At 59.4% G+C, this 17,186-nt stretch overlaps 1 protein-coding gene across 1 annotated transcript in view; it reads left to right on the top strand.

Annotated features, from left to right (window-relative positions):
- Positions 1–17,186, top strand: part of Ass1 (argininosuccinate synthase 1) — a 39,284-nt gene that overhangs the window by 3,998 nt on the left and 18,100 nt on the right. Inside the window, exons 4-9 of the mRNA XM_004640450.2 lie at positions 1,718–1,906; positions 6,028–6,084; positions 7,753–7,827; positions 10,912–10,982; positions 11,354–11,384; positions 15,469–15,559. Coding sequence (XP_004640507.1) covers positions 1,718–1,906; positions 6,028–6,084; positions 7,753–7,827; positions 10,912–10,982; positions 11,354–11,384; positions 15,469–15,559 — 514 coding nt within the window. The remainder of the gene's footprint in view (positions 1–1,717; positions 1,907–6,027; positions 6,085–7,752; positions 7,828–10,911; positions 10,983–11,353; positions 11,385–15,468; positions 15,560–17,186) is intronic.

The raw sequence follows: 17,186 nt of genomic DNA, 5'->3' as shown, positions 1-17,186 counted from the left end.
CTCACCCACCCACCCATCCACCTGTCCACTCACCCATCCGCTCACCTACCCACCCACCCATCTACCTGCCCACTCACCTACCCACCCACCCATCCACCTGTCCACTCACCCATCCACTCACCTACCCGCCCGCCCATCCACCTGTCCACTCACCCATCCACTTACCTACCTGCCCGCCCATCCACCTGTCCACTCACCCACCCACCCATCCACCTGTCCACTCACCCATCTGCTCACCTACCCACACACCCATCTACCTGTCCACTCACCTACCTACCCACCCATCCACCTGTCTACTCACCCATCCGCTCACCTACCCATCCACCCATCCATCTGTCCATCCATCCACCCACCTATCCATCCGGCCACTCACTTCATCTCTCCACCCATCCACTTATACTTCCACCTGTCACACAGACCAGCGAGGTGCAGCTGACTTCCACGTGCTCCCTGTGTGTTGAGTCTGGTGGTAAGCAGGCCCCATGTTGGGTAAAGAGCCAGTGGCAGACAGGGCCCATGTGGTGTCGCTCACAGGGCTCACAGTGCCATGTAGAACTCCTGTCCGTTCCCTGGGGAGCGAGCAGGGAGCGAGCAGGGAGGGAGCTGGGCAGGGATGTGGAGCACGCCACTGGCCCACCTGCCTAGCAGCACCAAGCCCCTCTGCAGGGCCCTGCTGTGTGCAGGCTGCCAGGACCTTAAATCCTGCCTGGCCCAGAGCAAGGGCACAAGGAGCTGGGAATTACATGGGCATGGAAGCCACGTTTCCAGGTCACTTGGTGACTGTGCCAGGAGTTAGAGCGCATCCCCCTCTGAGGATGTCCGGGTCCCCAGGAGGGGGCAGGGCTGTCCGAACAGGACCAGGGAGAGGGAGAAGCACAGAGCGACTAGGAGGGTAGTGTGCTGGAGGTCAGCCTGACCTGGTCACCGACCAAACGGTTTTCCATTTATTCACAGTGTTTCCTGTTTATTGTCTTGCATATAACATTCAGAGCCCCCCGAATCGCTTTCCTTTCCTTTCTAGTAGGGGGATGAAACCCAGGGCCTTTGCACTAAGCTGCATTCCCAGTCCTTCTTCAATTTTTAAATTTTAAGAGAGGGCCCTGCTAAGTCACCCAGACTAGACTCACACTTAGGCTCCTCCTGCCCCAACCTCCGCAGGCTGGGATTGCAGGTGTGTGGGCCACTGTACCTGGCATGTCATGGTGATGGAGGAGGGCCAGGCGTGTCTCAGTGTCGCTGTGGGGAGTGGACGCTGCCTCCCTGGAGGGGTCTGCTTTTGGGGAATGGCTCCTCACAACTGCACAATATCAATCTTGGCACTGTTTGCCTGTAGCTGCCCTTTGCCTATGAGGTATCACAAGCCCTCTCATCTCCCTGAAGCTGGCAACTATGTCAAAATTGTGTTCAGATATTGTAAGTGTCTCTGGGGAATAGACCACCCCTGATTGAAAACTGCTGCTGTAGGTCTTAGGTGCTACCTGAGTTTCATCTTATTGGGAAGGATTTATGGGCAGTCTGGTTTTGGTGGGATGATAGCTCAGGATTGATTAGCAATGTCTGCCATGAGCACAACAAGGAGAGTAAAGATATGATTAGCAGAAACTGGTTAGTGATGTCTGCTACAGATGCAGAAAGAGAGGGGGAGCAGCTCCCGCAGCACTGTACTCAGTCAGCCCTCACCCCTGAGAAGGCCCCTCTCATGGCCCTTGTCTCCTAGGTGTTCATCGAGGATGTGAGCAGGGAGTTTGTGGAGGAGTTCATCTGGCCTGCCATTCAGTCCAGCGCGCTGTACGAGGACCGCTACCTCCTGGGAACCTCCCTCGCCAGGCCCTGTATTGCCCGCAAGCAAGTGGAGATTGCCCAGCGGGAGGGCGCCCAGTATGTATCTCATGGTGCAACAGGCAAGGTGAGGAGCGGGATGGGCCAGCCTTGGAGGGCTGGGCTAAGGGGGGAGGCAGTGCTGCTGCCCAGAGAACCTGGTGGGCAGGCAGGGTGGGGAGCCCAGCAAAGCTCCCTGCTACTGGGGAGGCTGAAGCAGGAGGGTAGCAAGTTCTAGTCCCCACCTTGCCTTTGCCTCTCTGAGCTTTAGTTTCTGCATTTGCAAAATGGGGCTGTGGCCCTACCGAGATTCCTGGGCTAGTGGATGCACCCGTCCCCCGATCTGCGCCCACATGGCAGCGCCCCGTGTCTGTCCCTATCCGCATTTCTCCTGTGTATAAGGCTATCCATCACACTAGGTGGGTAGGGTCAGCCCATGCCCTTGTCTTAGTTGGGGTACATTCTGAGGCCCTGGGGAGTACGACTACCTCTGTCCTTTTTCTGGCGTTGGGGTTTCACCAGGGGGTCCTGGCTTCACACTCAGGGCAATCCTTCTGCCTCAGCCTCCTGAGAGCTGAGATTGTAGGTGCAGATCGCCCCACCAGGTCTTTGAACCCATCTTTTCAAGGGGATGTGTAACACACCCTCTTCCTCTGCCTGTGTGAGCCCTGCAGGGGAGGCAGGACAGTCCTACCATGTCACCCCAACATGGCAGTGCCCCAGACCCGCCGTTCTGAACACTGTCAGCTGCCATCCGCGCTCAGGGTTATTGTCACCATGCCAATGGCCTGGGCCAGGAACACAGCCTAAGTACATTGCAGCCTGCGGGCCTTGAGCCTTCCCAGTGATGGGGAGCTCACTACCGAGAGCCTGTCCTGGGGCGGGCTGAAGGGGTGCTGGTGGGAGCAGGTCACCACCCACTGAGGGGCAGGGGCTGAGGAGAGGGGTGTGGGTGAAGGGCAGGGAGACCATTGGCCAGGCTGGACTGAACAACCCGGCTGCAGACCTAGACCCAAGGGACTGGGGCAGAGACTGGCTGTGAGAAAAGCACTAAGGTCAAAGTCAAGGTCAGGCCAAACCAGACTGAGGGCCACATCAGGCGGGCGATTGATTCAAGGGCGTGGGTGTCACGGGTGTGGCCAATGGCTTCCCCAGCAACCCCTTGCAGTTAGTTTCCGGGAGATGGCAGTCCCGCTGGCTGGCAGCAGAGGGCGCAGGAGAGACACCCAGAGGCTCGGACGTGGGGTTCAGCGCCCAGCTCCCCTGTGCCCAGGCATCTTACCCCTCACCAGCCTGCTTCCTGCACAGCGCGGATAAAAATAGGCCCGGCCCAGCGTGCGCCTGGGAGCGATGGGTAGGATAATTCCCACAAGGTCCCTGCCCCTGCCATGCTGCCTCGCAGGAACCCCCTCTGCAGGAAGCGGGTCCAACCCAAACCCCTGCAGAAATCACCCAGCCGCGCATCGCATTGCAGTGAGCAGGGTGGCACGCGGCGGATCAGGACTCTCCCCAGAGAAGGGCCCCTGAGAACCCCAAGTGTTGCCGCTGGCAGAACAGGGGCAAGAGCCCAGACACCCCAGCAGCCTCCCGCGGCCCAGTGCTCACTGCCTCCATGTGGCCACCAGAGGGCACCAGAGCCTCGGGTTTGAGGGTGCTTCTGTGGCCAGTGTTGACTAGGCCCCTGCAGCAACGTCGGCTCCCGTGACTCAGTCTCTCCTCGCGTGCAATACCTGGAAAGCCCCTGACGGTCCTTGGAGTTGATGTTTGAGACTTGAGGTGCGAGAGGGGAGGCTTGGGGCAGGGCACTGGTGACTCCAGGGATGGGCCAGTCAGAGTAAGGCGACGGGGCTCCCATGACCCAGATCCCGGCTGCACCTAGACAGCGCTCTGCGTGGGACTGCAGGGACTCCAGGCCACAGTCCTTGCTCCAGCCTGGAAGTGGTCCCCCGAAGGCGCTTCCTCCCCCTTCCATGGGTGGGGTCTAGCTCTGGCTGCCCCGGCAGTTGGGGTACCCGGGGAACCCTCAGGGCAGAGCAGGACTTAGTTGGTGCTGCTCGGCCGGACCAAACAAGAGGGCAGCACTGTGAGGAGCCGCCCTGCTGCCTAGAAATATGAGCCTGAGTTGCTGGCTGCGGCAGCAGTTTGTAAATGGCAGCATCTGCAGGGTGTCCCAGGGTAGATGGAAGCCCCGAGCGCTGGCCCTGTGGGCGCCACCACGTCACACACGTGGGTTTGTGTGCGTGCGTGCATATGTGTGTGGCACGCTGTGCCTCTCTTCTAGAAGCTGCAGGGCCACCCTGGAGCATGGCTGGGTTAGGTGAGGATGGACTTGGAGCCAGGGAGGGCCCTTGCTTGGCTCCTTCCAACCTCCCTAGAGCAGATGGGCGTCCTCCCCAGCCGCACTGGGGTCCAGACAGCTGCCCAGCCACCCACCAGGGAGGCACGAGCGGCCTTTGTCGGGGAAACTGGGAAAGAGCTGTACAGCGTAACCCTGGGCCGTGACCTTCCTGATCCCACTTTGCACAGCAGCCACCACTGCTCCCAGGCTGGGCTGGCAGAGCCTGAGGGCCAGAGGGGACACCAGGTGCTACCAGACCCATCCAGCAGGCAGCTGGCCAGATCCCGCCTAGTGGTCAGAGGCAAGGGCCTCATCCAGCTGGAGCCCAGACCTGGGCGAGCGTGCATGGCACGGGTGTGTGGCCTGTGTGGCCTGGCACCTGGCAAAGTCACCTCTCTGAGCTTCGAGGTCCTCATCTGAAGCTAAGTTCAGCCCCAGTGGCTGTCTAGGTGACAGCACATAACAGCCACGCTCCCCAGGGACGGAGTGGGGTGGCAAGGACTATCGCAGGTCACAGCTCTGTTTGGCGCCCTGGCGCTGCCAGGAGGGCTGCAGGCAGGTTTCCGTGTCACCTGGCAGGCTCTGGAAAATGGCACGTTGCTCCTGCACCTCGCTGCGCTGTGCAGTTTCCAGAGTAGGTGAAGAACCCCTGTTATTTCCCTGCCCTCTGGCCCGGCGCTGGTGCTGGCTCCTGTCCTCCCTGTGCAGTGGGGTCCATGGGTGTCATCAGACTGTTCGGTGGCGGCAGGAGCGGGTGCAGGGCCTTGGAGGAGCCCCCACTAGGCCTTCTGTCATCTGCTTCCACCCCCATCCCCAGCAGGGAAGCAATCCGAGGCTCACAGGACTCTAGCTCACAGTGGTGAGGGGCCGAGCGCCCAGCCAGGCCCTGCCCTCTGGGGCAGTGGGGCCAGGTGCAGGGAGGAGCCTGTATGCTTGGGGTGGACAGCGTGGGGAGCTGCCTGGGGGAGGCCCTGTGGGGTCCTGGGTGCACCCCCAGAACTGTGTGCATACATGTTAGCATGTGTGAATGCCACAGGATCACCATGAGTCTGCCTGCACCCACACGGGTAACCCCACCCCATGTCCTTCAGGTGTACGGCCCTTCTGCTGGGTGTCACAAGTGGGTGCCCCTGCCACTTGCACACCCCCTCACTGTGCACACACAGACCCATACACCAACTCATCACAGCTAAACCCGGCAGCTGCCTCCGTCTATCAACAGCAAGTGGGTAGAGAGAATGCATTTGCACACAGCAGAGTGCTATGTTGCCGTAAAGAAGGATAGGCAGGGGCTGGGGAGATGGCTCAGTGGAATAAGTGCTTCCCTGGCAAGCGCAAGGGCCTGAGTTCAATCCCTGGTTCCGCAAAAAAAAAAAAAAGGATTGGCTTGAGTCTTGCATAGGAGGATGGGTGCACCTTGGAGCTGTAACGTTCGATGAAATAAATCAGTTCAGACATCAACTGGCTTCTCTTAGAGCAGAAATCCAAGGTGCAAATGAAAGGCGAAGTGAAACAGGAAACAAGGAGGTGGATCTTCTGCAAATGGAAGGGGTCTGGGGGGACTGAGAAGGAGCTGTGACACGGCTGTGCATCCCCAAGCCGAGCGCATTTACTGTGTATCACAACGCACTACTAAAAGGCAGAGCTGTAGGCACAGGGGCGTGGCTTCCTGCACTCGCTGGAGCCAGACCCGGAGGCCCTGAGTTCGAGTCTTGCCTGCAGGAAGCTGCTGGTTCCTCAGCCTCTCTGGGCGTAGTGCAGCGGCTCAGCAGGCGGCGAGGCGGGAGGTGGGTGCATGCACGTGACCCCTGTGGGGTCACAGCCTCCCATGACCCCTGTGGCGCCTGACAGTCCTGTGTCCTGTGTTTCAGGGGAACGACCAGGTGCGGTTCGAGCTCACGTGCTACTCATTGGCCCCCAAGATTAAGGTGAGACGCTGCCCCGGTCCTCAGCGGTGGGCCCTGGCGGTTCAGGACTCTTCTCCATGTCAGGGAACCTGCTGCCCCACTGAGCCTGGAGCGAGTGCTCTGCGCGGTCACCGTGCTCCTGGCTGTGGCCCGGTGCTGCTGCTCTTGAAGTCCCAGAGTGCAGGCCAGGCCAGCTTGCATGCAGATTTCTAGGCTGAGGTGCATTCTACCCCCAGCCCTTTAGCCACGCCCTGGCTCCTACCTGGCTGCCTGTGGCTGATCCCGTCCAGAGGAGACTCCTCAGGACAGGAGAGATTCTCCTGGCCCTGTCCTGGCCTGTCCCTCAGTGCCAGGCATGGGCACTGTCCGCCTGCTCGTGCTGCCCCTGCCCCCCCACCTGCCCCTGGCCTGGGGCTCGGCGCATGTGTATGGGGGAGGATGTGCAAACCCTGCGGGCTGGTCCAATTTTTCTAGCTGTCTCATGTAAGAAAGTGAATGAACAGAAGCAGGTGGCTCATCTTGGTCACATTTCTGTTGACCCCATGTGTCCAGAATGTTAGTGTCCAACTTGAAGGCGATGTGCACAAGCCCTTGATGGGGCATTCAGCATCCTTGTTCTAGTCCTGGTCCCGTCCTAGGGGCACAGCTGCTGCCTTGTGGGGCCCTGTGAGGGCTGTGGATGGCAGCAGCCTTAACCTGAGCCCCTTTGCAGCCACTTTGGCCAAGGTTCTGCGAGGCATGACCCTCCTGGAGCCCTGGGCTCTAAGTGTCCGTCTCGCCCTTGCTGGGGTCTGTCCATCCCTCTGCCAGGTGGCAGCTATCTAGGACCCAGCGTGGCCTGGAGGGGTTCGGTAATGAGCTCTAATGATCTACTGTGACCCCGCATGCCAGGCCAGCAAGAGGCCTTGAACAGTAGCTGCTGTTGAGGCTGCTGTTGACGTGAGGCTGCCCCGGGCCCCAAGCCCCGACACTCACATCTCCGAGTCCCTGAGTCCCTGGTTCCCACGGTGGCTGCAGGGGCTGGGGCATCTGGTTTCTGGTCTTTTGTCTGCAGAGGCTGAGCCCAGGGCCTGGTGGAGGCTGTGCTGGGTGCACAAGCTGGTCTCCAGAAGCAGGGGTAGGGGCTCGGGGTGACCTACTCCCCTTGCTGAGCCTGGCGCGCTGCACCCCATCTCCCCACCCCAAACCCCAAGCCAGTTTCTCCTCCATCTGATGCCCCCACTGTACACCCACATCATTGTGCTGAGAAGCAGGGGCCTTAGCTCTGGTGAGCCCCAGGGGTGAACAGGCGCTTTCTTTAGAGTCTCCACCCTTACCTTTGGCTGGAGGGGCCCTTCTGTCTCCCTACTCAGGCAGAAAACTTGGAGGGATGAGTCACCCCTGGGACCCCACAGTCCACCAAGGGTCCTTGTGCCTGGCTCAGATCCTGAGGTCTCAGCTGGGGAAACTGAGGTCCAGGGGGTGCACGGCCGCCCACCGCTGAGCTCAGGCCTGCCCAGTGCGGCTGCTGCATTCTCTCCCATTTACTGGATCCTCCCATGGACTGCATCCTCTTGGGGAGGTCCAGCAAGAGACCCCCAGGTGGTTCCCGGAAATGTGAGCCCCTCCTGAGGAAGCCAGCTATGCCCGGAAGGGCTAGGAGAAGCTGGCAGCTTTGTCCCCCCACCTAAGCCCTTGCCTTGTGTTCAGGTCATCGCTCCCTGGCGGATGCCCGAATTCTACAACCGCTTCCGGGGCCGCAACGACCTCATGGACTATGCAAAGGTAAGGAGAAGTCTGCCCGGCGTCCAGGACTCTGTCTGCCACCGCCTGCCCTAGCCCCGCTCAAGTGACTTGGGGCCAGCATGGGGACTGAATCTCTGGTTCAGCTGCCTCCCTGTCCAGGGGCCCCTGAGCCCCACCCCAGCTGGCCCTGTGGAGGTGTGGTCCCCACCATGTCCATGTTCTGAGCAAGGAGCTTGTCTCTGCGGCTACTCGGCTGCTTGTTGTCCCTCGCAGTTCTCAGGGACAAGGGGACACCTGAATGGCCAGCAAGGCCTTTTTCTTGCCTGCGGCCCTGTTTGAAGTACAAGCTGCAGTAAAACACATAAGTTTTGCCCTGAGGCCCTTAGCAGCTCCCCGGGGGACCCTTCTTCACAGTGGCTCGGAGGCAGCCCTTGACAAACAGCCTCAATCAATCAGATGGGGAAAGTGACCCAATGCACACACCAGAAAATTGTTCAGGTTTTTAAATAGCAGCCGCCAGGGCCGGCTGAGCGTGCTTGCAGCCGCTAAGGTGCCGCGTGGTAGGGGAAGCGGCGGGAACGCAGCCCTGCCCTGGCCGCCAGCATCCCATTAAGACCTGGAGCGCTGGGAGGAAGGAGCTCCTCCGCCATCTGTTGTTTTATTATGAAAAGGGGAGTTTACAAGAGCAAACCCATATGTTGCCAAACAAATCGTCAAATAGCAGCGCTATTAAGGCGGCAGAGGCTGGCGGGGCGACCCCCCGCCCCCATGTCTCCTTGGAGCTGTGTGCTGCAAAGCAGGCCTCATCTTTAAGAATAATGAGTCCTGAGCCTCGCGCACCGCTATGCGCGCTCCAGCGAGGGTCCGACGGGCCGACCACCTGCACCCACCACGGAGGAGCCATCCCTGGGTTTTCTGGCAGAGACAAATTTTGGAAGTGTTGCGGTCCCTCTCTTGGCTTTGGGGAGAGGGTGCTGGGCTCAGCTGCTGTCCCCACGAACTTCTGATCAGGAAAAAAGGTTTCTATGGGGAGAGATGCCTGCGGGCCCCCTTGGTCTCCTGCCGCGTCTCTGGAGCCGGGTTTCAGAATCGAGCTTGGGTAATGGGAGTCTGTTCCTGAAGCAGAGCCTGAGCCACCCAGGAAGTGACCAGAATCCCTGAGCAGACAGGAAGCTTTGTCCAAAATTCAGAGCCAGCCGTGAGCTGAAACAGAGGAGACAAAAAAATCAATGCAGCTTTGAAAAGCTCCGCTTTCAAGGCCAAAAGGTGCTCAGGCAGACTGGTAGAAACACTGGCGTGATGCACTGGCGGTCTCGCCCCAGTCCATCGAGCGCGCAGGGACGCCCAGGGCTGCCCGCACTGGTTCTCATAATTAATCATAAAGTGCTAGAGAGTAAAGCACAAGGTGGCTCTCGGTGGCCTTCTGGCCCCACGTGGAAGGTGGCCTTTGTTTTTTACCCCCAGTTACAGCTGGGGCTTTGGGGTGGTCAGGGCAGAGGGAGGTCAGGAAGCAGACGCGCCCCAGGTCCTGTCACGGTGATGGCTGGCGCCCGCCTCTGCCAAGTCTAGGCTGCCCGCCTCGATCTGCCCGCCTCGATCTGCCCGCCTCGATCTGCCCGCCTCGATCTGCCCTTTTCCGTCCTCCGATCTTTGCAGCCCCTGGGGAAAGCAGGCAGGGTTCTGCCTCCCAAAACCAACTGCTTTCCAAAACGCTGCCCCAAAACCAGATGCTCCAGGGAGCTTGGCCTGCAGCTTTGGTGCTGATGTGTGTCCCCACATCGAACAGCCTGGAAACGGGGTCTCATTTGCTTGCGTAATTTACGTCAGGGAGCACACAAACTCTAGAGTAGAGGGTGAGGTATTTATTGGGAGATTGAGAGGGGTTGGCAGCATGGGGGCTCAAGCCCCTGGCCTTCCCACTGAGCCACACACTTAGCCCTTTTTATTTTCTATTTTGAGACAGGGGTCTTGCTAAGGCAATAAGTTGCTCAAGTGAGTCTTCAATTTGTGATTCTCCTGCCTCAGGCTCGCAGAGTCCTGGATTACAGGCACACACCACCACACCAGGCTTGGTTTGTTTCATTTTTAGAATAAGTCTGAGCTGGACATGGTGCACACCTGTCATCCCAGCAGTCAGCAGGCTGAAGCAGGAGGATCATTACAAATTTGAGACCAGGGGCTGGTGAGATGGCTCAGTGGTCTAAAGTACCTACTTAGAACAAGCTTAGCAAAGCACAGGGACCGCGGTTCAATCCCCCAGCACCACATGCCAGCCAGCCCCGCCCCCTGGTGGGCTGAGCTGGCCACACACACACACACACACACACACACACACACACACATAAAATTAAAAAAAAAAAATTTGAGACCAGCCTGGGCTATAAAGTGAGCTCAAGGCCAGCCTGAACTGTGTAGTGAGACCCTATCTAAAAAAGACAAGAATTAAAATAAAATAAAGTGAGTTTACTGGTAAAGCTAGGAATCTAAGGAGTTTATCCTCTGTTTTTTAAGCCTCATTTTCAGTGGACATGAGAATGAAGGGTGTGCAGCCGCTTCCTGGAGGAGGGCTGTAGAATGGCCCTCACGGATGTGAGGAGAGCCAACACAGAGCTGGGCACGCCCAGGGCAAGGCTGCCAGCCAGGGCCGCATCCTGCATGCTGGCTCGGGGCTTGGAGTTGGAGCTGAAGGAGGGCAGAGGCCCTGTGCAGGGCACAGGTTGCCAAGGTGCCAGCAGCCCCCTGCCCCGGGTTCCAAGCAGGAGGTCCTAGCTACCTAAGTGTGGGATTGGAGTGTTCTGAAGTGACACACGACCTGAGCTGGGTGTCTGAGCCATGCAGAGGCCAGCGAGCCGGTGCCAGGAGACCCTGGCGCTAGGGCTTCAGGCTTCCTAGGAGATGTACTCAGAATCCTCTAGAAGGCATGCTAACATCTGCTTCTAACATCCTTTGCTTCAGACAGGTCTTACAGAGTCTGTAGGCTGGTGGGTGCATCCAGCGGAGGGCCCCATGCCCCAGCAGCCCCAGCAGGGCGGGTGGTGGCCCGGGTCTGGGGTTGTCTGCCCCTGTGGGAACACTGAGGCACTGAGCCTGCCTGACCCGCCCGTGCTCTCTTTTGCCCCCCAGCAACACGGAATCCCCGTCCCCGTCACCCCCAAGAGCCCATGGAGCATGGATGAGAATCTCATGCATATCAGGTAAGCCTGCCTGCGGGCCTGTGCCCAGCCCATGCCGGGTCCCCGTGCGGCCCCTTCTGTGTCCCAGCCACCTGGTTTCTCTGGGAAAGTGGTGGTGAAAACCGAGGTGTGGGGAAGAGAGTTGAGGCCCAAGGAACAGCATGTGAAGGTGACTGGTGGCAGAGCCACCCATGGGCTCAGCCCCATGGCAGGGAGGGAGAGTCCCAGCCCTCCTTCACTGCAGCCCCGGTGCCCACAGCACCAGGGGAAGCCCCGGGTATTGCTGGCAGCAGGGGCTTCCCAGGGAGAAGAGGGTGGACAGGACTCATGGACCCAGCAGGCGGTGACACCACTGTGTCCCCTCCCCACTGACCCTCTCGCTCTCCCTACAGCTACGAGGCCGGCATCCTGGAGAATCCCAAGGTAATCACCCCCACTGCCGCTGTCGGTGGCTGCTCCGTGCCGATGCTGTCGGCTGTATTTGTAGCCTAATTAGAAATTTCACGGGGGCGGTGTGCGGCCCAAGCACCCGCCGCCCGCCCAGCCCAGCCTGCCCACCGCCCCTCCGCCTGCCCTCTGCCCGCGGCGTTTCGAGACGCCCGTCCCCTTCTCCAGTGCTCTTTCGCTAATTGCCACTACGATGAATAGGGAAGGAAATATTTCAGGGCAACACAGAGAGGGAGCATGCGATTGAGACACTAAGGACGTAATTAGGCAGATGAGGCACTCCTGGGAGGGCCCGGCCTGTGCCCACCAGCCGGGGGAGGGGGCGGCCCCGGGACCCATCGTCCGGGTCTGAGTTCACAGCCACCCACCCAGTCCTTGTCCCCCGCCTCTCAGGCTGGCCAGCAGCCCGGTTTGAAGTTTGGGTTTTCTGTCTCTTGGGGGTTTCTTATGTGTCCTCTGCCACAGTGGGAAGTAGAAGGGCAAGAAGGGGGTCTCTCATGGGAAGAGAACCAGTTCTGTGTCTGGAGGGTGTCTGTGTCCCCAGTCCTGCCCCGCCCTGTGCCCGCAGTCTTGGGGCCTGGTGGGCAGCTTGGTTCGCATGAGGGGAACATGGGGGGAGGGCCCTGTTCATTGATGGGGCAGAGAGACAGCTGGGACCTAAGGTGCGTGGGTGGTGTGGGTTGAGGACAGGGAGAGTGGAGCCCCCAAGGGTCCCTGAGTGGTCTCTGAGCCCTGGCATCCCTGATGCCACTGTGGGTGCTATACTCAGGGATGGTGGTCACCAGTGCTGCTGGCACCCGGTCTCTGGCTTCAGTGTTTCCCCGGCTGTCCCGCCTCTGTGCACCCCCATTGTGGGTGAAGAAACTGAGGCCAAGTGGGGCTCCCCAGGGTGCCAGCTGTGTAGGCAGAGACCGGATGGCAGCTCCATCCCTGCCTGCTCACCTAAGTGCCCGCCTGTCACTCAGCGGAGCGGGCACCTTGTGCCCCAAGGGCTGATGGCCCCCGTAGAGCTGCTGCCTGCTGGCCACAGGTTTTTCCAGTTCACGCTCTGCTGACCCCTCGACACCGGCCCCCCCACCTCTAATTAGCCAGTCAGTCAGCTCCAGAGGGGACCAGTGTCCTGCCGGGCCCTGCGTGCTAGGAAGCTTCTCCCCACCCCGCTCTAGCAGACTGCGGCCCTCTGCTCCCTGAGAGAGGAGCAGAACCCCTGGAACAGAGTAGCATTGGGGAGCAGGGCTGAGGCCAGAGGGGCAGTCACCTTTCCGTGGGCCACTCCACCCACACCCCTGTGATGTCAGTGCCTGTGGAGAATGCCGCCACCCAGTCAGCACTGATCCTAGAGATGGGGGACCTGGGTGCAAATCTCAGCTTGGTTTCTTGTTGCTAGGCAACACAGGGGCAAGCTCCCCCACCTCTACCTGAGCCTCTGGGTCCTCGTGCTCCAAGTGGGAAGCCAGGGCACTTCGCCAGGGCTCAGCGTGGCAGGGGCAAGGCCTCAGGGATGGGGTAGAGGTTCTCCCCTGACCCGTCCGACCCACCCAGGAAAGCTGGCCTGGGCTGGGCTGGGTGGGCAGAAGCAGCTGGTGCCTGGCCCGTCTGGCAGGGCTCAGCACTGTCCTCTGAGTTGGCCTAGCCCAAGGGGGTGGCTCTGTGCTGGGCACTGGACATAGACCCCACCCATGTGTCCCTGGATGTGGGAGCAGCCTGGCCCCACAGGGGTTCTGGGAGCCCGAGCTCCGGGGAACTGGTGCTCCTCCCCCTCTCCCAAAAAAGCCCCTTGGCCTTCGGAAGGGAGGGTTTGCAGGCAGATGGCTGAGCCATTTTCTGCCTCCATGAGGGCTGATTGAAGGGCAATGAGGCAGCTAATACGAAGAAAGATAGAAATTTACTTGCTTTAACTTCATACGGCCCACAGTGAAAGAGTTCATTCAGTGGCCGGCCCGCCGTAGCTGACGGATGAATAAACCATTTGCCGCATTGATCATGCCTCTACATCATGGTTTAGTTCATGGGCCATTTGATTCCAATCTCTCCTTCTCGGACCCTGTTTCATGCTTTCTTTCGCCCTCTCCCCGCCCCCCTGCCCCCCTCCTTCACTCGCTCCCCGCTCCTGCACCCCCCCAGGATGACATTGGAAGTGGGCCTCCCGCTGGGATGGATAAATAGATGGCATTGATACTGGCCAACAAACTATTTGTCATTTGAACTGGGCTTTTAGGAGGGAGAGTAAAAAAAAGGCAGCCGCTGGCCGCCACCTCCGCGTGCAAAGCAAATGGCGTTTTATTTCTATTTAGTTATTTTATCTCATGGGTGCTGTCAGGTTGCTGCCTGCGACTTCCTCGCAGAGGAGACTCCTCTACCTCGCAGGCTTCCTGCTCCTCTGTCCTTTCAAATGCGAACCTCGTCATCTCTAAGAGGTGTGGCCTCATCTCTAAGCGGTGTAGCCCAAGGAAGTGAGAAGCACGAAGCACCGTGCTGTGGGAGCCTAACACAGCTGAGGCGGAGGCTTGGAGGGTGGGCCCTGCCGTCGCCCCAAGATCCAGCCTTGGTTCTGTTGCTCTTTGGCCTGAGGTGGGGCCTCCGGCTGTGTGTGCCTAGGCAGGTGGCAGGAGTGCAGGGTCTGCGTGGTCAGGTCAGGGAACCTGGCCTTTCTCCAGTTCTCTCCTTGACAGTTGAGGTATGGTTCAGACCAGTCATGTCTCAGGGCTATGCAGGCATTGGGTCAGGGGGTCCCTAAGGGCACCCCAAAATGGGCACAGGTGAAGGGCTGAGGGCCCCAGGCATAGGCAGGTAGGGGTCCCATCGTGGCCTCTCTGACCTCAGAGGTGGAGAAGGCAGGATAAGCCCTCCCGGTTTCCCAGACCTCTGAGGAGTCTTTGGACCCAGCAGCACTTTCAGTGCTGAAAGCTGGAGGGTCAGGGAAAACTGAGGTTGGCTGGCACTGAGCTGAGGGCAAGGGGACCACAGATGGGACCAGAGCCTGTCCTGAAAAGGCCTCAGGGGACAAAGGCCCAGAGCACACTGCTGGCTGTCGAAGGAGCCTTGTGTCATGAATGTTCACGCCCCTAAATTGTAAGATAGTCACGTGCCAGCATAATTTCCCCATTGTACAAATGGAGAAACTGAGGCTGGCAAGTACAGGGAGAAACTGAGGCTGGCAAGTACGGCAGCCGTCCAGGGCCCCACCTCTGACTCTCGGGTGCCACTACCGAAGCCAGTGCTTTTTGTTCACTGAGTATGTCATGGTCTCTGCCGTGCTGGGTGCCAGGGGAGAGGAGAGAGGCAACACTGCTCCCTGCACCCAGCCTCTGGTCTTCATCTGTGGGTGGGGTGCCCAGGAACGAGCTGCCCACCACACTGGGGTGTGCCAGTGAGCATGCGTTTGGGGAGACAGACCCTAGGGACTGTGGTCCGCGGTGGAGCCGTGCAGCTGGGCACAGTGTGCCCGCAGAGAGAGGGACTGCAGCACTCGGCCTCCCAAGCTGGGAGCCGTCCCTCCGCCCACCAGGAAAGGCCCCATTCCCCCCCAGCCAAGCACAAATATACATAAGGTTGATGTGTTTTCAAATGGGTTTCTGCTTCGCTCTTCCCTTTTCTCCCCATGAGTATTAACCTCGGGGGCCCTGGGGACAGCTCGGCTCGACAGAGCACCTGCTGGGGTCACGAGTAGTCATTAGCTTTGCGGTCAGTGCAGAATAAACCCCAATTCCTGGCGCTGGCAAGAGCGAGCGAGCATGCGTGCTGCTCCCGGGAAGCCCAGGGACGCGCGCACTGCGCGACTCCTCCAAAGTCACACTTTTCCTCCTGACTTGTTTCTCTCTTGCTATTCTGCCTCCAGCTGTGGGGGCGTCGAAGAAAAAGATGAGATCAAGTTGAGGGGAAAAATTGTCTGATTTCTCCAGCCCTTTGTTTCCAAGCCCCTGGCAAGCTGGGCTCGCTCCAGGCTGGGGAGCCCCAGGGCCCAGGTTCTAGAGAGGAAGGGGCGTGCACGGTGTGGGGGTCCAGGCACATCTGGGCTGGGCCGTGACACCTTGTCCCTCCAGCTGTTTTCTCTTTTCAGAACCAAGCTCCCCCGGGGCTCTACACAAAAACCCAGGACCCTGCCAAGGCCCCCAACAGCCCTGACATCCTGGAGATAGAATTCAAAAAAGGTAGGTGCCCACCCAAGCCCTCTGTACCTCTTCTGCCACACTGGAAGCCAGGATGCCTGCCCCTGGGCAGCGCAGCCTCTGGGTCCCCGTCACACAAGTCTGGAAAGCCTTCTAGTCCTGAGCTGCTTGGGACTTCCTGGGCCTCAGCATCCTCACCTGTCAGCAATAGGTAAAAGAGGGGCTGCCTTTTTCCTTCTGCAGGATGAGGTCTGTGTGTGTGCCATGGGGTCTTGCACTGATCCCCGCTGCTGTCAACAGGAAGTGACTGCTGGCCTGGTCCAAGTGCCCACCTCCAGCTGGGCACCATGGTCCTCTTGTGCCCTACAGCAAGGAGGGGAGGGCACAGCATGGGCCTCCCTCAGAGTGAGGTGGCAGGGTGGGGAGGACAGTTGAGGACTTTGAAGAAACTGGGAGGCATCCTGGAGGGGTAGTGTCGCGCGGGAGCTCGTGGAGGCCAGGCCAGCTCGGGCAACCTGTCCATCCATAAAGCAGCTCGGGGCTGGAGCAGGAAGTTAGAAGAACGGGGCTCAGGGGCTCAGCCTGTCCCCAGGGCACCTCAGAGACAGAGGACGGGGCAGGAAGCAACAGGTTACTAGGGAAAGCGGAGGGTCAGGCCTGGAGTTCCAGCCGGCGTGAGCCTGGGGGCAGCTTTGCCCCCTGTGCCCAGGGCACGGGCAGGTAGGGACACATGATGGTGGGGCAGGGGCAGACCTGGTCTCATACATTAGTGCTTCCGTGTGTCACCTCTTCTAGGACACATAGGTAGCTTCACTCCTCCCGGGGATCCAAGAGGCCTTGGGGACAAAGTAGCTGTCCTCCTCGGGTCCCCCCTGCCCCAGCCTCTGGCAGTGTCCTCTGCTCCGAGAAGATGGAGCTGCACCTGGACTCCCTGTGTGCTTGGAGCTCAGGGAAGCTGCGGAGGGTCCGGGAGGGCAGGCGGCTCCGCGGGCTGAGCTGGAGGAATGGTGTGACCCATTGTCAGGACCAAGGGACAGTCTGGAAAAAGAAGAAAGGGGGAGAAAAAAGAGGAGGGGAGGACCCCTCCCCTGCCTGGTTCCCATTCACTCTCTAGTTAATTTATTTGAAGTTTTAATCTAATTATTAACTATTTTAAAGGCTAAGAGGCTTTCTCCGGCAGCAGCACCAACAATGTCACCTCTTATCTCGGGCAGGCCCTGGCGAAGGCTGGCCGATAATAGGACCAGGGCGGAGAGAGAGGGAGGGGGGAGAGGCGGGGGGCGGCGAGAGGGGCTTAGGGTTCATTATTGGGCAGACTTACATTTAATAGCAATTTACAACCAAGTTATAAAACCCCTGGAAATGGGGGTGAAGAATGGCGAGGCTGACAGCGCCGTGAGCGCAGCCCTCGGAGCGGCGCCTGGCTAATAAAGACTCGAAAGGCGCTATTGAGGGCTGATTGGCACCCGGTGGCTGGCCGCATGGTAATGAGCCGGGCAGATGGGTGGGAGATTAGCCGCCAACTTTGAACAGCTTTTCTTTGTCACTGTTACAGCTCTCTTGTTAGCCCCCTAATACATTTATTGCTCATTTCACACCGCTCGAGAAAGTGCCCTTGCTATTCAAAGTCAACCCCGAACCCACCCAGGGCCCCCACTCCTCCCCCGCC

Source organism: Octodon degus, unplaced genomic scaffold (assembly GCF_000260255.1).
Source record: "Octodon degus isolate 3935 unplaced genomic scaffold, OctDeg1.0 scaffold00123, whole genome shotgun sequence".
Classification (NCBI taxonomy): Eukaryota; Metazoa; Chordata; class Mammalia; order Rodentia; family Octodontidae; genus Octodon; species Octodon degus.
The sequence above is the reverse complement of the archived record's forward strand: the minus strand, read 5'-3'. Positions and strand labels throughout refer to the sequence as shown.